The sequence below is a fragment of the Benincasa hispida genome, chromosome 11 (genome assembly GCF_027475165.1).
Source record: "Benincasa hispida cultivar pf3 chromosome 11, pf3_genome.v1.1, whole genome shotgun sequence".
Classification (NCBI taxonomy): Eukaryota; Viridiplantae; Streptophyta; class Magnoliopsida; order Cucurbitales; family Cucurbitaceae; genus Benincasa; species Benincasa hispida.
The window spans coordinates 54,747,200-54,770,402 of NC_143488.1; the positions used below are offsets into that span (position 1 = coordinate 54,747,200).

The 23,203-nt window shown below is 34.5% G+C and overlaps 3 protein-coding genes across 4 annotated transcripts; 2 read left to right on the forward strand and 1 right to left on the reverse strand.

Annotated features, from left to right (window-relative positions):
* On the forward strand, positions 1-8,837 carry LOC120090956 (uncharacterized). The gene is made up of 19 exons (XM_039048684.2): positions 1-395; positions 526-563; positions 811-833; positions 1,322-1,428; positions 1,536-1,587; positions 1,808-1,892; positions 2,089-2,179; positions 2,393-2,431; positions 2,549-2,616; positions 2,692-2,754; positions 2,867-2,922; positions 3,004-3,077; positions 3,360-3,452; positions 3,542-3,643; positions 3,768-3,848; positions 3,942-4,033; positions 4,148-4,163; positions 8,098-8,208; positions 8,294-8,837. Exons 1-19 carry the CDS (start codon positions 273-275, stop codon positions 8,393-8,395), a joined length of 1,416 nt encoding a protein of 471 aa, XP_038904612.1. The 5' UTR covers positions 1-272; the 3' UTR covers positions 8,396-8,837.
* Positions 8,838-9,108: 271 nt separating this feature from the next.
* On the forward strand, positions 9,109-16,522 carry LOC120090958 (serine/threonine-protein kinase 54). Of its 2 annotated transcripts, XM_039048686.2 has the most exons (8): positions 9,109-9,257; positions 12,156-12,407; positions 12,540-12,957; positions 13,930-14,051; positions 14,512-14,708; positions 14,848-15,022; positions 15,669-15,803; positions 15,962-16,522. In XM_039048686.2, the coding sequence occupies exons 3-8, from the start codon at positions 12,654-12,656 to the stop codon at positions 16,166-16,168; spliced, it is 1,140 nt and encodes a 379-aa protein (XP_038904614.1). In that variant the 5' UTR covers positions 9,109-9,257; positions 12,156-12,407; positions 12,540-12,653; the 3' UTR covers positions 16,169-16,522. The 2 variants fall into 2 exon arrangements, with proteins under 2 accessions (XP_038904614.1, XP_090162724.1); XM_090306598.1 differs by having other exon boundaries at positions 12,156-12,957.
* Positions 16,523-17,483: 961 nt separating this feature from the next.
* Positions 17,484-21,574, reverse strand: CYP38 (cyclophilin 38). The gene is made up of 7 exons (XM_039048685.2): positions 21,222-21,574; positions 20,262-20,555; positions 19,858-20,057; positions 18,685-18,920; positions 18,330-18,472; positions 18,030-18,101; positions 17,484-17,953 (listed from the first exon to the last, which is right to left on the reverse strand). The coding sequence occupies exons 1-7, from the start codon at positions 21,390-21,392 to the stop codon at positions 17,726-17,728; spliced, it is 1,344 nt and encodes a 447-aa protein (XP_038904613.1). The 5' UTR covers positions 21,393-21,574; the 3' UTR covers positions 17,484-17,725.
* Positions 21,575-23,203: the final 1,629 nt, after the last annotated feature.

A 23,203-nucleotide genomic window follows, 5' to 3' on the forward strand; every position in this document is an offset into this window, starting at 1 on the left:
GATTGTAAATTACACCATTTAATCGCCACGTCTTTTGGCGGCACTTTCTCTCCACTACTCCCTTTCTGGACTTCATTTCTCTGCTAACACCCAAAAATCAAATGTCTCCCTCTTCCTCTTCTTCTTCCTCTTCTTCGTAACGAACAAGAACGCCATTCATTTCATCTTCCATCTCTCTCTCTCCAATTTTCGTCGTATATATTTCTATCTCGCTTCGTTTTCTCAATCTCTTTCGTCGGTTGAAGTTCGAGGAATTCCTTTTTGCCGGCGGTATGGGTGCCTCTTTCAACGACGAACTGTTGCTCGCTCCGGTTCGCAACTTTAATTCCTCTCAGGATATCCGCTGCTCTAAACACGTCCATGACAACGTTCACGGCAACATTTATCTTGATCCGGTAGCGTATTTTTGGATTTCATACGTAATCTGGAAAAAAAAAAAAATTCTAGTGTTTTTGTTTTCTTGTGAAAATGTTGCGGTTCTCGGATTTTGAATTTGATTTGCGGAGCTTCGTTCTGTTTTTGCAGCTCTCTTTGAAATTTATTGATACCGAGCAGTTTCAGAGGTGAGTTCATGTTTTTTGTTGTTGTTGTTGTTGTGAGACGATGGAATGGAGATGTTTCTTTAGCTATGGAGGAGGATATCGAGTGGCTTGTGTGTATTATGATTCGTTATTTTATTCTTTAATTGAATGTGTGTATTCTTTTCTAAAGGAATATGAAAAAAACCGTTCAGACATGGCTTGTTTGATAGTTCTGAAGATAAACTCTATAAGCTGTAGTCTGATTATTTGACTTATTCTTGTATTGCAGGCTTCGTGAATTGAAGCAGCTTGGTGAGTACTCTTCCTCGTTTATTCATTTTCGTGAATGATGTTTCGTATTTGTTAATCCTGGAATTTGAGGTCGTTATATTCGCGAGCGTGAATGTGTATTTAAGAGGTTTGCATATGGTATTGTCGGCCAATTAAGTGTGGCTAGCTGTTTCAGATCAGAAATTTGAACACATTTGGCGTTTAGTCAAATATTGCTGATGAGAGCACGTGCTTCGCTCGTTTTCTGGTTTGGACTATATATTGACATGTCTACGATAATTATATCATGGAACTTTTATACTTGTTGATTGCTACCACTGAATCACCGAGAAACTTTGACTTCGTGTCTCTGTGACATGGTGAGGAATGAAGAGTTTGTTTTTAAGATTTTTCTTGACTGTTTCACCACAAGCTCCTGCTCAAGTATTTTAGGGATAAATTTTAGTGCTATTCAATGTATACTATTAATTTCATTTCATGTGCTTACAATCAAGTTTGTACACGTTCAGGTGTGACACATATGGTCTATCCGGGAGCTGTTCATTCTAGATTTGAACACTCGTTAGGAGTGTATTGGCTAGCTGGAGAAGCTGTTCAAAAGCTTAAAAATTACCAAGTATGAATCAATTATTTGATATTGTGTTACTTGTTCAGTAGTTTATTTATGGAGCAGTTTCAAAGGCGATCATCTCTTATTGATGCCTTATGCCTTTAATCTTATAGGGAGCAGAGCTTGATATTGATCGCAATGATATCCAAACGGTGAAACTTGCTGGTAGTTATTTGTCTTACCTTTTCAAATTTATTTAACTTCTCATCTGGAATATTTGTTGGTTTGTTTTCACTTCTTTGTTAGTTTCTACTTCTGAGTTATCTAACTTCTCATATGTGATATCTGTTGGTTTGTTTTCACTTATCTATTGATTTCTACTTCTAATTTATTTGTCATTTGTGATGTCTGTTGGTTTATTTATTACTTATTTGTTAATTTGTAGGCCTTCTGCATGATGTGGGCCATGGGCCTTTCAGTCACCTGTTTGAGCGTGAGTTCCTCCCCAAGGTTTTGAGTGACTATGACTGGTAATTGACATCTTCATAATGTATCGCCTTTGGTTATGAATCTGTTTTTTGTTGTTATTATTGTTGTTGTTATTTTTTTTGGGAAAAATACATTCCTTGAGTGGCATTTTATTTTATCTACATAGTTTTGTGGTAATTATATTTGCTTGTTATGTAATTGATTGTTTTTTTTTTTTTATTTATTATTTCATTATAGGTCTCATGAACTTATGTCAGTTAAGATGGTTGACCATATTGTTGATGAACACCACATAGATATTGATTCTGGAATGATAAAAAGAATCAAGGTATACTTATGTAGTTATGTTTTTACCAACTATTATATAGTTCTTTCTCTTATTCAGTGGATATCATTCTTACATCGGTTACTAAGATGCTTAAATTAAAAAAGAAAAGAAGAAGGAAAAAAAATTCCGGCCTACCTTTATGATGCTTAATATTTTGGAAACTCGGAAGTTTATGATTTAAAGTTTAATACTTGTACTTATGGACCTTGTCAGGAGATGATACTATCTAGCTCTGAGTTTACTCGGCCGAAGGTAGGAATTTTGTTTTTATATTCGGCGAATTCTTTTCTGGGATAAAGTTCAGATGAATTTGGGGTAATGAATATTATGGTCTGCACGTACATTTTATGTGTGATGTGTGATAAATAGGGTTCGAGGGAGAAGCGTTTCTTGTACGACATTGTTGCAAATGGACGAAATGGAATTGATGTGGACAAGTAATTGGTTGTTTGTTTTTCAAATTTAATTTCCAATTTTTGAGTCTTCCAGTTTAAACATTACATCTACTTTAGGTTTGATTATATCGTGCGTGATTGCCGGGCTTGTGGTTTAGGATGCAACTTTCTGTTTGAGAGGTATGGCTGTCTTATCTTTACATTTAATTTTTAAATTTTCGTTATTTTGGGATGGGGGTTGTGGAGTTTGCTGTTAGGTGGCTGTTATGTGTAGTCTGTGCTTGCCATGCAGGTTAATGGAGACTATGCGAGTTATAGATGATGAAATTTGCTATAAAGCTACGGACTGTCAGTATCATCAGCTTATATCTGTTTATTTCAATTATAGTCATACTTTAAAGTTTGAGCTTATGAGTTGTGATTTTCCAGATCTTACCATTCACAAATTGTTTACTACTCGGGCTGATTTGTATCGAACAGTTTATGTGCACCCGAAAGTTAAGGTAGGAATGTAAGAATATGCCCTTTCTTTTCCTTCCGCGAGTTCAATTGAGAATAATACTTCAATCAAATTAATTATTCGTCTTTATGCTAATTCCTCTCTCTGTTTCCAATATTTATCCTCTACTTCCTGCCTCTAATTTCTATTTTTGATAAACTTTTTTTTTGAAATACTATTTTTGATAAACTTGTAAGAACTAGTTTATATAGGATAAGAATTAACAGTAGAATTAAATTCTGAAAAACTAGTAATATATATATATATATTTCTTCTGCATATGCAGGCTATTGAGCTTATGGTAATTGATGCTCTGTTGAAGGCAAATGATTATCTTGAGCTTTCATCTTACATACATGATCCATCCCAGTATTGGAAGGTTTTGAATACTACTTATCAGAGTTCTCATGCGCACGATAGTTTTTCTGTGTTCATTGTTTACCGTGTCCCTTATTCTCTAAAATGCAGTTAGATGATTCTGTTGTTAAAACAATTGAGACAGCCTCCAACGAAGAACTAAAGGAATCTAGAGATCTGATTTTGCGAATCCGCAGAAGAAATCTCTACCAGGTTCCAATCATTTCTTTTTCACCATTTCTTCAGTGCTTCAATGTTGATAAATGCAAAACACTGTAGATTTGTGCAAATGTGTTCAAATTGAAGCTAACACTGTTGAATTTTGCCGCTTTTCCAGTTCTGTAATGAATATGCTGTCCCGAAAGACAAACTGGAATACTTCAAGGATGTAACAGCTAAAGATATTGTTTGTTCTCAGGTTTTTTCTCATACATGTTTTTAGTGTACACACGTTTGTTGGGTTAACAAAGTAGAGTCTGAATTATAGCTTGTTTATGATATCGTTGTTTAGAAAAATGGTGGAGTGCTGCTACAAGAGGAGGACGTTGCTGTCAGCAATGTTAGGATTGACTTGACGCGTGGTAGAAATAATCCTCTTGAAAGGTTGAGAAAGAATAATTTTTTTTTTCGGGGGGTTGGAATCATTCTCACGTGGTAATTGTGATACATTGGTTGTTGCTAATCTGTTCTCTCTTCTTGTGCATGTTTAATTTCCAGGATTCATTTCTTCAAGGTACACTACTCACTCATTAACCCTTTGAACCTTCTTACCTGTCAAATTAGATATTTTCAGAGCTTATTATTATAGGCTTTTTATGTGAATCCTTGTTACTCAATATTCAAATATTAATATTATAGGTGAGATAACATGATATCTATACCTTGGACCTTTAATATTGGTGTCAAACCAAATCTAAATTTTTTATTAAAATGAATCTCTTCCTCCATTGAGGGGAGGGAAACCTTTATTTATAGGAAAACAGAGTATAGGTTCTATTTACATAACATAATTACAAACAAAACTAACAAATTTAACACAACAATCAATTCATAACAAACAATTATTAAACTAACTATCCTTCAAAGATAAAGCTTCTAATTATACCATATTTCACTCCTCTAAAATCAGACTCATCCTTGAGGATGACAATTAGGATGCCAATTGGAAGTCATCAGGAGCAAAATAAGGTTTGAGATCACCAACGTTGAATATTGGATTAATATGTAGGTCACAAAGAAACTCAATGCGGTAACTTGGTTTGGCCGTCGGTCTGTGAATGAGAAGTAGGGCTTAAATGCATTATTCCATTAATCCCTCGGCCTTATTCGAATCTGGTGGTATTCACTCTTCATGTCCACTTTTGAGAATATTAAGGCTCCTCGAAGTTGGTCAAGCAAATCACTTATTCGAGGCATCGGGAAGCGATATTTCACTATGATTCAATTGATAGCTCTACTATTCATGTACATCCTCCAACTACCATTCTTTTTTGGTGTAAGTAGGGTTGGCACTGCACAAGGGCTCAAGCTTGGTTGAATATGCCCTTTTTTGAGTAACTCCTCAATGTGTTGATGAAGGATTTCATACTCCTTAGGACTCATCCTATAATGAGGTAAATTTAGTAGTATAGCTCCTGGAATTAGATCAATATGATGTTAGATGTCTCGTGATGGATGTAGTCCCTTAGGCTCCTCTCTAAGTTGAGGGAATTCCTCAAACAATCTTTGCACTTCTGGAGGAACTTCATTTTCTTGAGTTTCTTTGGACTTCTCGCCAAGAAGTCCTAGAATATCAGCCTCCCTTTCCTCCATCAAAATCTGACCATTGACTGTAGTAAACAAATGGCTGCTGTCTTTTTTCTTTGAATTTACTCTTCCTTATTCTTGAGTAACACCACTTGCTTGCCCATCCAATGGAATTTGTAAGTATTTTATATTGCCATGGTCTTCCCAGCAAAATGTGACATACATTCATTTCTAACACATCACATACTATTTGGTATTGGTCTTTATAACTACTGCCCCCATCCAATGGAATTTGTAAGTATTTTATATTGCCATGGTCTTCCTAGCAATATGTGACATACATTCATTTCTAACACATCGCATATTATTTGGTATTGGTCTTTATAACTGCTGCCAATTGACAAAGGAATGGTGCAAATTTCACTAGTGCCTCGCCACTTTTCTTCACCCAACCGATCTTGTAAGGGCTTGGATGAACTTCTACCTTGAGGTTCAAGGCTGTCACTAGTTTCTTGGAGACGAAGTTCTTACTATTTCCTGGTCTATAATTACGTTGCACACCTTCCCATTGATTGTACATCTTGTTTTGAAAAAACAATGTCGTTGAGGGTTGGGGTTTCCTTTAGGAGCAATTAGCACCCTTTGGAGAACACAAAATACCCTCTCACCATCATCAGGTTCAATGAATTCAGCTTCTTCAACTTCGTCACTATTTTTAGTTAGGATTTCTTCTTCATCTTCCATGTAAGCTACCCTCTTCCTTTGAGGGCACTCATTGGACAAATGGTCAGCTTGGCCACATTGAAAGCATTTGCCCAGTGAAGGCCGGTTGTAAGGGTTTGGGACTTCTTTTTGTTTGCTGCTTCGATGTTCTTCTCCATGGTTCCTTCAGGGTTTTCTTTTTCCTTTTCTTTAGGGTGGTGCTAATGCTGGTTGGTTCATGATTTTATTTGAAGAATTCACTCTCCTACTTGTGGATGCATCCCACAAGGTATTTCTTGAAGCTTTCTTGGAGTGAATTTTATTGAGTTCCTCCACCGTTTCAGCGAAAGAAATCACATCAGCTAATAAATGGAATTGTTGAAGCTTTATTTTATCTTTGATGTCCATTCTCAACCCTCCAATGAACCGTGCAATTAGGTGTTGCTCGTTCTCGACCATATTAGTTCTCGCTCCGTAGTGATGAAACTCTTCTACAAAATCTACTACTGTCCATGGGCCTTGTTTGCAATTTTGATATTGATCATACAATGTTTGCTCGTAATTAGGAGGAAGGAACCTTTCTTTCATCAGTCTCTTCATTTTTTCCCACGTTCTGATAGGCCTCTTGCCTTGTCTTTGCTGATTGACTTTCAATTGATCCCACCAAGCGGAAGCTCCCCCTTTCAACTTGAATGCTATTAGTTGTGCCTTCTTGTGATTCGGTGTGCCCATGTAATCGAAAAAATTCTCGATGTTCTTGATCTAATCAAGAAACGTTTCGATGCACGCTTACCATTATAAAAGGATAAGTCAATCTTCATTTTGTAATCATGCTGTTCACCTCTAGCTTCATATCTTCCGTCTCTCTCTTCTTGGAGCATAAAACTCTTCTCTTTGGTCACTCTCACGCGAAGAATCCCAATCTTGGAATTTTTGCTGCCTTTCTTGCCTATTCAAACGTCTTTTTAGATTTTCTTGGAGCTGACTATTCAATCTTGGAGGCTCTTCTTGATGAATTTCTTGCTGAAATTGAATATTTCTTGGCTGTCCAGCACCACATCTACCCCTTCTCTCCCACACTTGATTGAATGTCAGGGTATCTTCCTCATGTTAATTTGGTGCCGTCAAAGCATCCAACTTTCTCACAATCGTGGCCACCGTTTCTTGAAGATATTCAATGATTCGTAAATTCCCTCTAACGAATCTTCAACAGACAGCAAGCGTACTGTTGTCTTTCTTGGAGAGAGGGTGGGGGTTTCTTCCACCTCTTGGTCTTGTGCTTGAATGTCTCCTTCTCTTGGGTAAGCAGCCCCTTTTCCCATCATCAGTCTGGATTCTTGGAGTGCTTTGATACCACTTTTGAATCTGATTTTTTTGTATCAAAATGAATCTTTTCCCCCATTGTGGGAGAGAAACTTTATTTATAGGAAGACAAAGGATATGGTTTAGGGTTTACATAATAGAGTATAGGTTTTGTTTACGTAACAGAATTGCAAACAAAACTAGCAAATTTAAAACAACAATCAATTCACAACAAACAACTATTAAATTAACTATCCTTCAAAGATAAAGCTTCTAATTACACCAAATATAGTCGATGATGAACATTGATTGGGGAGGATTATTGTTCACTAGTAGCAAAATTTCTTGCTTCGAAATCTTTGTCATGCCATATTACATGCAACTGGACTTGTCCTTGTTCTTTTGTGTTTTAAACTCAAATTAATCTGTAAATGTTGCCCTTTTTAAGCGCGTGCCCCAATTATATTACTGAATTCAAGTAATTCTTACAAAGTTTTGCTGTTTGACTCTTTGTAACTTAAAAAAATTCAAACAACATTCATATATCCAATTCACATCTCAACTCCTGTCAACCTCAACATCATGAAAGCAACTTCGACACCCAATTAGTTATTCGTATTGGTTAGCGGAATGTGAACATAGCAGAGGGGAGAAACCAAAGAAAATTTGTAAAATAGAGAGGAGTTAGAAATAAGTATGTGCAGTAGCTATTTAGTTGAGGCATGAGATTTTCTTAATCCCACTATACAAATCATACATTATTTCGTGCGTAATATTGTTCAAGAAATTTTATTTAGTTGAAATTGCATCTTCACAGAAAAACATGTTTTCTCATAAGAAAAATCTATTTGCCATGGTCTTTTGTTTTGTCATCTATCTATTTGCAGTATTATGTTAGGTTCAGTTCTGTTTTTCAGGATTATGAAAGCAATGATAAATTCAAGATTTCGGATGATCGCATAAGCCATTTACTGCCAACATCATATGAAGATATGATTGTGAGGGTGTATTCCAAGAAACCTGAGCTGGTCTGTATACTTCGATGCAAGATTATTGCGATCATGTTTTTGCTTCTGTTTCCAAACTGCAATACTTTTCCATGTAATTTTACAGGTAGAAGCCATCTCAGAAGCATTTGAAAACTTTCAGTTGAAGACGTATGGGATTAAAACACAAGTACATGCAACTCCAGATAAGAAGAAACGGCGCATTTGATGTTCCTGTTGTTGATATTACTTATATTCTTTCACAGAATGGGACAATGTTTCAATATAACATCACACAGACGTACCATTATAGATTTATGATTTTGACTTCTCCTGGAAGCTAGATTCATGAGGAATTTTTGTACATGACATGCCTTACTGATTTCGAGCTGGTTTAGCTGGAGGATCCCGCCACAAAAAGATTTTTGGTCAGCAAGTTTTGTTAAACCTTTTGCGACAAATGCTGAAGATTTTGAGCCTGCGTAATTCCTAATGTTGCCCGGCAGCTTTTAGTTTGTGATGATTCGTTTTACCTTTGACAAGGTTTTATTTGCATATCTGTCTTTCTGAATTCAGTATTGTACATCTTATCATACTTTGACCTGTTTCTATTGTCAAATACAGTTCTATAACGTCATGTCAATACAGATCCATATTAGCATTCTACACAATGGTTCGGAATTGTGAGCCTTAAAGTTTGAACAGTTTTAGTACTTGGGCTTTGTGACACCACTTGAATTTGTTTTATATTCTAGATTCTCAGACTTTGTTTTAATATTTAATGGGAAAGTGTGAAAGAAGTAATAGAATAGAAAATGCATCTTAGATAATCGTGTAGCGCTGAGTTTGATCAGTTACTTTTGTTATTAGATTGTCAAATTGTATAGTTTCCCCATAGAAAAGCTATCGATATAAAATCTGACTTTGCTTCCATTTTGTACTGTTGTAATGTAATGTAAAGACTAAGGTATTTGGAGTTTGAAGAACTTGCAGGTTTGTGGAAAAGGGTGAATCTGAATCTGGATGCTTGGGAAATTCATGAGGCACCTAAAATCTCAACCATCCATCAAAGTCCAACCCACAGAAAACAGGTAAGCCCCGTGACTCTCCCCATCCCCTTTAATTTTCTTCTCTTTCAGTGCCCTCTTGAAGTCAAAAAAGGTTAGGCTTCACGGGTCTTTTTCCTTCCTTAGCTTCATTTAAACATGACTTAGGGCTGGGTGGAATGACTTTAATGCTTAAAATTTCTTAAAAATACTTTTTTAAGCACTTGAAAAATCATTCCAAACTGGGGCTTCTGGTAATTTTTGTGCAGTGATTGCTAATTTCTTTTTATTACTGTTCAGTGTCCAGACCCCTCAGTTGTGGTGACAGGATTTAGGTGGTTTGAAATTAAAAGATTATGATGTGAATATATCCTAATTGATTAGGTGAAAGGCAACTAAATACTTTTTTTTCTAAGTTTAGAGAAGGTTGAGTTACAAATTTAGTTGACGAGAACTTTACTGGTATTTACTTAGGCTTGTTTGGAAGGATTTTCAATAAGAACACATTTTTTTTCACTCGAAAACATATTTTTAAGTATTTGAAAAGTCATTCCAAATAAGTTTTAATCTATTTACCATTCAATATTGACATGACATGCTAATTGGATTATTAATTGATGTGATGATGAAGTACAAGGGAGGAGATCTATCGGATGAAATGAAGTAAAATAAATAAATAAAATTTTGACTGCATTTTAAATTGAACTTCTTTTTGGTCTGCCTACCCTTTCTATATGCCACATTGTATTTAATAATTGATTATTAGTCCAATTAGTGTAAATTGATGGTATTAACTGCAGTTATTTACTGAATCAAAATAGAAGATTAGATGGAAAAAAAAAAAATTCAAGGTTCAAAGATTGAATATCACTATTCCATTTGTTTATCCTTTTAAAGTAGCAAAAATGTTTTGGAATCAAGGTTAAATTACAAGATTGGTTTTTGAACTTCAAGGTTTGTTTTGTTTTTGTCCTTGGACTCAAAAGTTTTTAATAGGTTTCTAACAAATTCAAAATATCAATTAGGTATAAATTTAAATTTTGTCTAATGAAACTACTTTCAATTGTGTTAATAAATTTGTGGATTTATTAAAAAAAATATGAGAATTTAGAAACTACATTTATACCTTAATAATTTTGAAAGTTTAAGAATTAAATAAATACAAAACTACAAGTTTTTGTATTTGGAATAAATGATAGAAAGATACTTAGAACTTCTGTACGGTGGAGAGGAAGTGGGAACTGGGAAGTTGAATAGAGAGTATATTGAAGGGTGCAGATTCTAAGTTTGTGTGTGTATATATTAATTGAAGAGCATCATATTGCTCCCCACTGGAACAGCATCTTTCTTATTCATTGTTTTAAATTTCGATTTCAATGTCCTGTTATTCTTTGAATGAAAATTCATAGGTCACTCAAGTCATTACAATAACATTCTTTTGTTCCTTTTCTCAAAAAGGTACTAGACAAAATACTAATTTTCGTTTGAAGATATGTTATAACATTTCTCCTTTTCATTATTATTGGAGGCTTAGAGCCAGTGGGACTGTGTCTCACCACAAACATTGGAAGCTATAGATTCTTAAATCATTAATAGGAAATTGATAGTATAATATGCATTGATTGTTTGGCCACCTAACTAAAGTTTTATAAATGGAATTTAAAGGGGACACCAGAAACTGACAGAAGATTTATTCTTACATAAATCAACAATTGTACTAAAAAAAAAAAATCAACAATGTAATTATATTAATATATTGGTTATCTTTTCGTTATTAGAATATATGTTAAAAAGCCCTTTTTATCTTTTTACTTTGGTTTAGTCTATATGTTTTAAAATGTCTAGTTTAAATTTAGTCAATGTAATTCCAGTACATATTAAAATTAGTTCTTATTTATTGTTTGATGTTAATTTCTATCAAATTCGTTAAAATAATTATTTATTGTTTGATGTTAATTTCTATCAAATTCGTTAAAATAATAATAATATTTTTTTTATTCAAAAACATGTTTTCAAAATTTATAACTAACGGGAATTGTTTTGTAATCCTTCTCTTTAGATATAGTTGTAGGTTAAAATTCCTATACCCAACTCTTTATACTAACTTTTACCAAAAAAATAGGAAGGAGATTGTGTGCATGTGTGTTTTTCTTTTTGGAAAATTTAATAATAGAGTAACATAGGAACTAACTTTTGGGATTTATTAAACTAAATTTGGATATTTAAAAGTATGTGAATTAAAATAAAACAACCAAAAATTATATTTTAACTTGTAATAAAAGGGTCTAGCTATTTTGTTTGTATCACTTTAATACTATAAAGGTTATTTGTGATATTAATTAGTTTAATAGACACTCTAATCGAAAGTATAGGAATAGAAACTAAAGTCATAACTTTAACTCTCTTAAAAGATATTATAATCTAAACTTGACTTTTCTCTAAAAAATTATTATAATATAAACTTTCAAAAGTTACAATATTATTCTTATTTTGAAAGGATATTTTTGGGTGAAATGACAAAATTTAATGGACTGTTTTTAAATATAAAAAATAAATCAAAATATTTATAAAATTATAGTAAAATTTTAGAACTATCAATGATAGACGTTGATATTTATCATTAATAGTTCTAAAATTTTATTATATCTTGTAAATATTTTCAACAGTTTTATCATTTGAAATAATTTTTTAAATTTAAAAGTGCATTTATAATTTAATCTATAATTTCTAACCAACGTAACAAAGACTGATAAGAGATCAAAACGAATATGAATTAAAAAAATGAAGATTTTTACGGTTCATTCTCGTACACAAACCCAAAATTAAAACAAGTCAAACACATCCTTAATTATTATTATTTTTTTCTCCTTCCCTCGTAAATCTACACAACCAAATTAAAAAAAATCATCAATTCCATAACTTCCATTTTAACTGTTTTTGCAGGTGCAGGTGCGCTTCTAGAAAACAGAGCTAAAAAGAAAAGAAAAAGGGAACCATAGAAGAAGACAGAAAAAAGCTATAATATTTGACTGTTTCCCCAGAAGAAGAAGAAGAAGAGGAGGAGGAGAAAGAATCGAGTGTGTATATAAGCGTTTCTGAAGGCAAAGAGAGACATAGATGTGGGATTGAAAAAACACACGTCTTCTTCAGGCAAAATCCATGTGCCCACATGGATGATGGAGAGAGGAAAACAGAGTAGAAACCAATCACACTCCTCTCTCTCTACTTGTACTTTTCTTGTGCACACTATTATTAATTTTCTCTTTCTTTTTTCCTTCTCCCTCCCCCCCTCTCTCTCTCACTCTCTCTCTCTCTCATCGAACCCAGTAATAATCCACAGACACAACGAACAAACCCATCATTCCAGTAACCCAAAACAGGAACCATAGCCTCTCTGTCTTTGAATTCTGTCATTGATTTTGTCGAAATTGGTGAGAAAATATGAAAGGAAAGACTGAAAGTGGAGGTGGGTATGTGAGAGCAGATCAGATAGATCTGAAGAGCTTAGACGAGCAGTTACAGAGACATTTGAGCAAAGCATGGACTATGGAGAAGAACAAGAAGAGGGAAGATGAGGAAGACGTCGGCGTCGGCGGCGGTGGAGGAGGCGTCGGCGGAGGGAGACCGGGAATCACTAGACAGGAGTGGGAGATTGACCCTTCTAAACTCATCATCAAATCCGTCATAGCTCGTGGCACTTTTGGAACTGTTCATCGTGGGATTTATGATGGTCAAGATGTTGCTGGTACGAGCTTTTTCCCTCTAATTTGTTGTTGAAGTAATGGAATGCCCCCATTTCTCCAAATGGCTAGTTGTTAATTCTGAGAAAGTCTGTTTATTATTAGTGCATGGTTAAAGAACACTCAATCGGTTCTGTTTTCTTTGGGTTTTTTGTTATTGCATTGATCATGGAGGGTTCTTAATTCTGTGGAACACCCAGATTTTGAATTTGGGTGTTCCTTCTTAATGGCGGAACATTAGATAAGCTCATTAGTATTTTTTTTTTTTTCAATTTCTGTGGAAGTTTGTTCATAAATGAAATGGGGTTTTGAGTTTTTACTGAGTTGTACTTTAATAGCTGATAATTTGATGACTTCTGAGAAAAGATTTGCCTTAAACCTGTTTGAGATTATGACTAAATGAGAATAAACTCTTTTCTGCTACATTAATTTTTTTGCCCAACTAGAGAGAGAGAGAGAGAGTAGATGGAAAATGATATTGTTTGGAATTGAATAGAAGTAGCAGAGTTCTGTTTTAGCTTTCTTTCTTTCTTTCTTTGATTCTTTCATTTTTCTTTTTCCTTTTTTAGAGCTATGGCCACTTTGTAGATATTATCCTCAACAAAACCGTGATTCACGAGATTGGCTTGAGCAGACAGTTACTTGCATTAACTGTCGCACTGTTCTTTTTTTGGAACTTTTGTGTGTCTCCATTAATTGTTGATATGCACCCCTTTTAAAGACACAGTTGTACATGAAATTGAAAATTGAAGAAACCAAAAGGAATCAAGTTAACTAAAAATGGGGATTTTTCTTTTTGTTACACACTGGCTAGTCATCTAAATCTATTAGTTGCCAAAATAAATAGTTTAAGCTTTGTTTTTACTGGGACATTTTGCCTTGTGCTTAATGAACTTCTGGTGTATTTGTTTAAAATGCATTAAAGTCTATTTGACTACCTTTCTCTAAGAGATTAAATGTTAATTAATTTTCCCCAGTTAAACTTCTTGACTGGGGAGAAGAGGGTCATAGGTCAGAGGCAGAAATCGCATCGCTTAGAGCGGCTTTTACACAAGAAGTTGCTGTTTGGCACAAGCTTGACCATCCCAACGTTACAAAGGTAAAATTTTATGGTGTGCTTTCCTGACTCGTCTTTCAACATGACCTACTCCAAAGTTTATTTATAATTTTATATGCTTGAAGTTTACATTACCTATTTTTTTTTTTTGGTTACTAATGAATATACTAATCTAGCTTAAGAAGCTCGTAATTATGAATGCTTCCCTTGTAAACTTAATATTAATGTGTATGAGAGCATATATCTAGCATTAAGTTCTTAAGCAAGGTGCCTAAAATTTGCAATGAGATAAGCTACCGGCTTAATTGCTGATATGAAGCAATTATACTATTGGTGTTTGACATTCAAATGTATCATATTGAGGGCCCTGTTTTTTTTTTTTTTTTTTTTTTTTTTTTTTTTTTTTTTGTTTTGTAGTTTTATGGTTTTCCATGTATCATATTCAAATATAGCATTGTATTGGTGTTTTTTTGTACTTATGGTTTTCCATTAACTTCTGCAGTTTATAGGAGCAACAATAGGCTCCTCAGATCTACACATACAAACAGAAAATGGCCAAATTGGTATGCCCAGCAATATTTGTTGTGTTGTTGTTGAGTATTGTCCTGGAGGTGCTCTGAAATCCTACCTCATAAAGAACAGGAGGAAAAAGCTGGCTTTCAAAGTAGTCGTCCAGCTAGCATTAGACCTTGCAAGAGGGTTAATTCAAACACTGAATCTCTAGTATTTTTTTTCCATTTCCCCACAGAATTCTGAATTCTAGAACTTCTTGGAAATTTGCAATCTTTTTGTACATTAGACTGGTACTTTTAAACTCAAGGGGAGCTACAATTTGTAGGTTGAGCTATCTTCATTCACAGAAGATTGTTCATAGAGATGTCAAAACAGAAAATATGCTTCTGGACAAAACGAGAACGGTAAAAATTGCAGACTTTGGTGTTGCTCGTGTTGAAGCCTCAAATCCCAATGATATGACTGGCGAGACTGGAACACTTGGATATATGGCTCCAGAGGTATATGCTTGAATAGCCTTGAATTAAGTCATGCAATGAACTCCAATTTTTCTTCTTCCCTTGCATGTATTAGCTTTATTGAATTTTGTTGCTCTCCTCAGCCTCCCGTACTCAATGTCTTAAATCTTGGGAGATTTATAAGCAAGGCTTATGATGGGGTTATCATATCTTATTCATACTCTAAAATATATGCTATTGGTGAAAATTAAAGACTAACTTTAACTAGCAGCAACCAGTTCTGCGATGACTGCTTACTTCTTACAGTAGGTGCTGAAGTTTGATTTCAATGTAAAAATCAAGACACTCACCATTGTAAGATTTGAGATGGTTAAGTCACCTTCTGATGTGCATGAAATTCACCGGGCAATGGCCATAGCCCTGAAACTCATTACACCTCATACAAGCTCCTATTATTTCAATATTTTCCTGTTTCTTGAAAGTTAGATGAAAAACCTACTGGAAGATAACAAGGAATTAAATATGAGCATTGATTGATTTTCAATTTTGGCATGGTTGGTAAAACTTTAGTCTTCCTTCATTATGGCTGCGGTTCAGTTTGTTTACTTACTTGGCTATTATTAAGCCATCAGCCTTTTGCTTCTGTGAGACTTCAGATCTGACTTCGGGATGACTTCAAACTTGATAGGTTCTCAATGGCAATCCATATAATAGGAAATGTGATGTCTACAGCTTTGGCATCTGTTTATGGGAAATATACTGCTGCGATATGCCCTATCCCGACCTTAGCTTCTCAGAAGTGACATCAGCTGTTGTCCGACAGGTAGGTTGAAGGGATACATCACATTTCTTTAGTGATCTGATATTGTGAATGAACTTTGTCCAGTTCATAGTCATACCAATAATATCTAATTCTTGAATAGACAATGCACCTAACTTTAATACAAGCAAAAGATTAAAGCTCAATTTCTCTAACTGCAGAATCTGAGGCCAGAGATTCCTCGATGTTGCCCGAGCTCGCTTGCAAATGTAATGAAGCGATGCTGGGATGCTAACCCTGACAAACGTCCAGAGATGGATGAGGTTGTAACCATGTTGGAAGCAATTGACACATCGAAGGGTGGAGGTATGATCCCCCTCGATCAGTCGCAAGGCTGTATTTGCTTCCGCAGGTATCGGGGGCCTTGAACGTGTTTTGCTTCTTCATTGAGCAAAAATGATGGCAGCAGCGACAATGCAATATCGAAGATATTCAAATTGTAATTTGTCCAAATGAAAAGGAATTGGAACTTGAGAGTCAAGGGAATAAGTAGAGTGAAGGTTATATAGGCTTAAGAGGAGCTAAGCAATATCTGTGTTTGTAGTGTGGATTTTGTAAAGCTTTTCTTTCTTTCTTTGTAGCAATCCCTTCCCTCTCTTTGAGTAAATTTCTTTGTAGCTTTAATGTTCTTCTGTTAACTTGGATTGAACATTTACAAAGCTTCATGAATAATATTTGGGCAATGCTGTGGCTTTCCTTCAAAGGGGAAGTCTTGGAATCAATTCATACTCTCTTTTGTTTAACATTTGCATAGTTATTTAATGCCTACAAAAGGAAAACTCACAATTTCATTCATGGTCTTATATCAAATCAAATATGATGATATTATCTCTTTGAAATTTGACAAAATCATCTAAATGGCTATCAAAATGAATTAAAAAGTTCAATTGGTTGGTTGATATATCTCAATCAAATTGATTGAATGGACAAAAATTGACCAAAATAATCAAAACAAATTTGCTAATTTTTAAAATTAAATTTCATAACAATAATTTTGCATACCTAACATGTTTGGGTTAAATCAACCATATCTACTGTTTAAGAAAAACATATCTAATTACAATATTATAGACTAGTTAACAATGATCTAATCCCAATCATGGAGTTACAACTTTTTGGATGTAACTTAAAAAGGAGTTTATTTTAATTGGTTCATAAATTTTGAATGTAGGTCCTTGAACTTTAATTTTTCTTTTGATTGGTCTTTAGCCTATTTAAGAATTCACATACCTAACTTTAGATTTTATTAGGTACAAAATTCAATCTTAAGTCCAACGGATTCATTAATTTAAAAAAATGTCAAATTTGTTTACTGACTGATTCAACACAAAATTAAAATCACAAAATTAAAAATTGAGACCTATTACACACTTTCAAAGTTTAAAGACTTTTAAACATAAATTGAAAGTTTAGGAACCTAATGGACAATTTATGAAATTTAAAGACTTATTAGACACTATTAAAGCCTATTTTGATACTATTTTAAATCATCGATCAACCCAAAAATTTAAGATGAAAAGTGAAGGTGAATTTAATATTGTCATCTAATCAACATAAATACAAACTTGAAAGACCAATAACTAAATGTTATTTAAATAAAATGATAAAATTATAGAATTTCACATAATGTAGAAAAAAACAGTCATGGAAAAGTTAAAGCCACTTGCACAAAGAGAAGCAAGATTGATACATAAATGAAATGGACTGATTTTGGGATAAAAAGTAACTTAAAAAGCTAAGATTGTGGGCCTTAAGACAATGAAAACACTTAAATGGGTTAAACATCAAATAATCCATAAACTCAAAAAAGAAAGAAGAGAGAAGAAATGAAGACAGACTAAGAACCACATAAGGCTTAATTCCTCATCAATGAATTGATTCACAAGGCAATTCAATATTGCTATTACTAGATTTAGAAAACTTCCTCAACCAGCAATCTTATAGCTTGGATTCACCAAGTTATCCAGGCCAGAGACTACTTGCATCGACTCTATAACGTCACCGACCTTGAGATCAGCCAAAATGTCCTCATTTTCAGTGATGTAACCGAACACGGCATATCGACCATCTAATATATTAGCATTACTAGGAGTAAGTTCACTTTCCTTCAGCAGCCAAAACACCTGACTAGATGCTGAATTGTTATCAAATTCCTGCATGAAAAGTAATGAACATGAAATTGGCAGCCCATGTCAAGGAGCAAGTGTGAGAGAAAGAGAGCATTATTACCTCTCTAGCCATGGCCATTGTTCCAAATGCATTGAAGGGGAGTTTTGTTTGAGCCTTGTACAGACCAAGCTCCTGTGTGGAACACATGATAGAACTGATATGTAAAACTGGAGTACAGAATCAAACTTCACTACAATGAAGTTATCGTTTGGGCCTTGTGCAGACCGAGTATGGGTTTCAGTGCAAATTGTGTGAAAGATATTTGGCGATAGTCGATACCTAATAAATATAGGCTAATTGTTCACATGCATGAATATATTAGTCAGTGTGCAAGTTTGTTGATAGAAAAAGAGGCCTCACTTCCAAAGTTTCTCCATAGAAGGGTGCTTTCTCCCCTTCAACCATGATTTCTAATGGTATGGTCCGGGTTTTCTCGGTACTAGGATCGATGAAACCCTCTGCAGGACCTTCTGGATCACCAGTCTGAACGACAAAGCCATCCGCTGCAAGAACGAGAAAATAATCTTAACCTTGTTGAGAGAGACATTTTATGATATCAAGATATTAAGATGGCAGCTGCAACAATCAAAACTCTGCCGAGTTGAACATGTTCAGTAGAATATAGAATCAATTTTTGTAGAAACTCATTGAGTATTACAACAAAGAAATCTCATCAGAATAATCATATTCAAGCAAAATTAGCATTCATATATACCTCTTTGGATTTCCATGCCATCGTAGAAGTGCCTTTCGACCAAGTCAACGAAATTCCCAGCACTTACTGGAGCGTTATAGCCATCTAAGACTATATGGAAAACACACTCATCTATGTTTGGATTGTCCTTCACTTTGACCTTCATATCTACAGCTGCTCTCCCTTTCAGTAGGGGCATATTTTTGTATTCCTCGGGCACTTCGTATGGAAAGCCATCAACCATATCCTCTTCAACACTGCAGAAACCGAATGCCCCAGGAAGATCTCAGCTGCAGTCAATGACAAGGGTATGTATGAGATCATAATTTAACGACGACTATCTTTCATTAGTCCTTCTAACCTAATTTCCACACATAAAACTGGTGTGTTTCTCTCAATTGTTAGACTTCAGAAAAAGGATAGGATAAACATACATATGGATTTTTCTAGAGGAGATGGAGATACAGAAGGGACCAAGAGACTTTCTCAAAAAACACTCCGAAATGAGATGGAACCTGCCAACTTGAGCATAACTTAATTGGTTTAGGCATATATCCTCGACCAAGAGGTAAAAGGTCTGAATGCTCCTAACCCCACATGTCATTAAACTCAAAGAGAAAGAGTTGAGATGGATAACCAGAGATGGATATTGTTGAGAAACAAGAAATAGTTCTCAAAAGGTTTACTAACACATCTCTCCCTCATTTCTTTAACCTAACTAGTTGGACGGGCTTTTTTGTAATCTTTTAAGCCTCGGATTTAGATTGGACTCCAAATTGGCATTCCTTTTTTTTTTTCTTAGGTCAAATGCAATAATTTCTCATGTAGCGTGGAGCTACAAAATTAAGTTGAAGAGTAACAGTTGATTATATGAAGAAAACATTAGCTACTTTGAAGGTTAAACTCACTATTTTTCCTTTCATTTAAGTCAAATCTATAAGTTTACACTAGTTTCAGCGATCAGTTTTGTGCAACATTCGTTCATGACACCAATACAACCTCGGACTGCGTTGCAGTGTCCAACATATTTCCGAACCTCCCATTATAAAAAAACAAAAAAACACAATATCCTACTTCATGTAATCCGGTATTGTTTTCTTTCAATCAAAATTGGTCATTCATTTCATATGTTCTCTAGAAAAATGATAAGATGCGATCATATATTTTCCATGTCCTAATCACCATAACACTCACCTGCCAACATAATTAAGAAGCTCCTTTTGTTTTGGTGCTACTGCATCTCTATCTCTGTCTTCCACAATCTTTTGGAGCTCATCTAATCCAACTTCCAGTTTACCGAGAACTTCGACTCCGCGTTCCTTCTTTGATTCTGCCAACCCAGATATAATCAAATTCTTCCCCTGCTTGAGCGTCCGAGATGCCTGCCTCACATTCTGTAGAGCAAGAAAGAACATATCTAAGCTAAATGATAACATTTTTGTTTGTAAGACCGAAAACCAGAAACAAAATCATGGTCCAATGAACTAAAGAAAACTACTTATCACCTTAAAGTTCCTTCATAAAAAAAAAAAAATATTTTTTTAAAAAAAACTACTAGAAGAGAGTTGGGAGGAGAAAATCAAAATCATATAACTTACCCTCTCCACAGAATCAAGTGCCTTGACTCCAGAAATTTTAAGACTTTCAGAAATGTCTTCTAGTGGTTTTTGAACTTCCCTAATGGCTTTATTATCAATAGGCAAAGCATATCTCAACAAAGCTCCAGGATCCTTTATTGGTGGACCGGATATCAATACTGACAGCTCCGGAATCACTGGACCAGCAACTGCATATGCATCTGCAGATGAGCCTAAAGTAGAAACCCCTGTGATTAAACTAAACGCCAAAGCTGAGGAAATTGCAAACTCCTTCAAGCAAAATGGCCTGGCTTTCTGATAAACAAAACATAAACTCATTCAACCCATTTGTCGTTTCTTAATTCACAAGCAAAATTCCAAATTTAGTCATCGAACTTAATGATTATAGGTGTCTATTTAGTTTCTAAACTTTAAAATGTTTAAATTATGTAATCCTATGCAGAGTGTAGTTCTCATCATTATGGCCGTTCACTAAACGATGATGTGACCTGCTTTTCAGAAAAATGCAGGCTAATTTGGCACCGTATGAGGACTAAATCGATTGAGAAGTAGACCAGTCAGATAAAATAAAGTGGTACCTCCATGCCTTGACCATTACCACTTTATTTCATCCAACTAGTCAGGAGCAAGGGCTTTATAGAATCAAAATTTAAAGTTTGAGAATGTACTTGAAATTTTCAAAAGTTTGGAGACTAAAATACACAATCATCAAAGTTGAGCAACTAAATTCATAATTCAACCAAATTCATATGACTTGAAGCTGAATTCTTCCCAAAGAACTTCTTCAATTTTGTAACAAAATATCATAAAAACACAAATCCCTATCAGGCAAAAACATCAATACGAATGTAAGCTTTCCATGTCATAATCACATAGGGCTCCACAGGCTTCAACATTGGAACGAGCAAAATTTGATGCCATTAAAAATTTCAACATTGCAATTGAAGTTCCAAATCTTACCTTCACATTCTGAAGCCCACATTTGATTCGATTGTATGAGGAGCATCTGGGGCCAAATGGGTTGGACCAAGCGCCATTCCAGAGCTTGGAGGAGCGAAATTGGGAGGTGGGTATTGAGGAGTTGGAGGTAGTAAGAGAGGAACAGAACTTGCAGGAGACAATGGCCGCCATTAGAGTTAGCTTAAACAGTGAGAATCGAAATTCCAACACCCAAATAACATGAAGGAGAGTATGAAATGGAAGGGATAGAGAAAGGATAGGGGAAGAAGAAGATGGAGATAAGATTTTTGATCGTGTTTGGTATATCGTTCACAAATTGAGTGGGGTCTTCTCTTCGCTCTCTTCATATGGATAAGATTCAGCACAAGTACTCAATTTCTCTTAAATATTCGGTAAGTTTAAAGATTTGATTTTAATTCTTCCAACTTTGAGGTTTTAAATGTAAAAAGAGCACAACTATAGTAATTCGCAAAGTAGACCTTTTTATTATTTCTTTATTTTTATTTTTTTATATCATATGTGAGATGGTAGATGAAGTTAAGGAGTACAAAATTTTATGTTGACTGAGTTATGTTTATTTTGATTCCCTATACAACTTTTAATATGTTTATACGCATGGTTTAGCGTATTTTATTGGTTATAATTGTAATCATATTAGTGGTCTCCACTCCCAAGTTAGCTTTGGTGGTTTAACCTTTATTGGTTCTTAAATTCACATTTGAAATTCAATTTGGAAGTATGACATCTCCTTAAAAACTTGGTAGGTGTAGCATTTGTTAAATGATCGCATAGCTAATGCTATGCAATCATGTAGAGTTTGCTACACGATTGTGTTGCGTTGGCTGCATGATCGCATAGGCCCTCGATGGGTAAACGATCGCGCGTTATATGATACTTGATGCAAAGCTTGCGTGCTAAACGATCGTGTAGACTATCATGTTCATCGCATAGTCAGTAGCTACACGATCACATAGTATACGATACTCGACGCTCACTACACGATCGTGTAGACTATCATGCTCATTGCATAGTCAGTAGCTACACGATCGCATGGTATGCGATACTTGATGCACGCTGCACGATCGCGTAGACTTTCATGCTCATCGCATAGTCAAAAACTACGTGATCACACATACACGATCATTTATACTCGACGATCAGGAGTTTGCTACACAATCAAGTTGCAAGGGTTCTTGGTGGAGTGGTTCAAGACCCAATTCACTTGTTCCGAATCGGTGGACTCAAATTTTGTAATAGTTTAGCCATTTATTTCCGGTTTTTTGAGATTATTTATCTCGGTCCATCAATTTTAGTTACATATACATGTGATGTATGTTTTTATTATATGTTATAATGTATATCATATAGTTTTAAAACCCATCATAGGTTATGCATTTATTTTCATGCATCATTTTATATTATAAGCGTTATAATATATTAGTATGCATGATTTAAATTACATAAAGCATGCTAATGCATCATATAGTATAAGAGTTATAATATATGTGTGCATACATTATAGCATATCCATGCATCATTTATATTATAAATGTTATAATATAAGGTTGAATGCTTGTATGGAGTGTATGCTATAGCTTAGTTCATTACTTAGTTATATAAAAGTTATATATTAGTAATGAATGAACATTGCATGAAGCATGACACCACCTTAGGTTAATTTATAATTGTTATAAATAACTTATGTATGTCTAGCTTGCAATGTTGGTTGGTTTTAATTGTTTCATTTCTTATAAGTGTTATAATAAATGAAATTAGAATTAAAATCGATAATAAAGAGTTGTATGCAAACCTGAGGCTTTAATAATTTTTTAAAAGTGTTTTAAAATTTGATCGAGATAGACCTAAGATCACGTTTCTAATAAGATTAGAAACCTAAGTTTAATCTTTTAAATCGATTTAATAGGATTAAATTGATTCCTAATAAAAGATTAAATATGTAACAAATGTATCTATAAGGGACA

Excerpts from the sequence above, each read along its gene's own strand:
- LOC120090956 (XM_039048684.2), top strand. The coding sequence starts at position 273 with ATGGGTGCCTCTTTCAACGACGAACTGTTGCTCGCTCCGGTTCGCAAC. Across the intron at positions 834-1,321 it reads TCGTGAATTGAAGCAGCTTG|GTGTGACACATATGGTCTAT; the intron begins GTGAGTACTCTT and ends GTACACGTTCAG. Across the intron at positions 1,893-2,088 it reads GTTTTGAGTGACTATGACTG|GTCTCATGAACTTATGTCAG; the intron begins GTAATTGACATC and ends ATTTCATTATAG.
- CYP38 (XM_039048685.2), bottom strand. The coding sequence starts at position 21,392 with ATGGCGGCCATTGTCTCCTGCAAGTTCTGTTCCTCTCTTACTACCTCC. Across the intron at positions 18,921-19,857 it reads CTTCTTAATTATGTTGGCAG|TGTTGAAGAGGATATGGTTG; the intron begins GTGAGTGTTATG and ends CGGTTTCTGCAG. Across the intron at positions 18,102-18,329 it reads TCTATGGAGAAACTTTGGAA|GAGCTTGGTCTGTACAAGGC; the intron begins GTGAGGCCTCTT and ends TGTTCCACACAG.
- LOC120090958 (XM_090306598.1), top strand. The coding sequence starts at position 12,654 with ATGAAAGGAAAGACTGAAAGTGGAGGTGGGTATGTGAGAGCAGATCAG. Across the intron at positions 14,709-14,847 it reads GCATTAGACCTTGCAAGAGG|GTTGAGCTATCTTCATTCAC; the intron begins GTTAATTCAAAC and ends TACAATTTGTAG. Across the intron at positions 15,804-15,961 it reads CATCAGCTGTTGTCCGACAG|AATCTGAGGCCAGAGATTCC; the intron begins GTAGGTTGAAGG and ends CTCTAACTGCAG.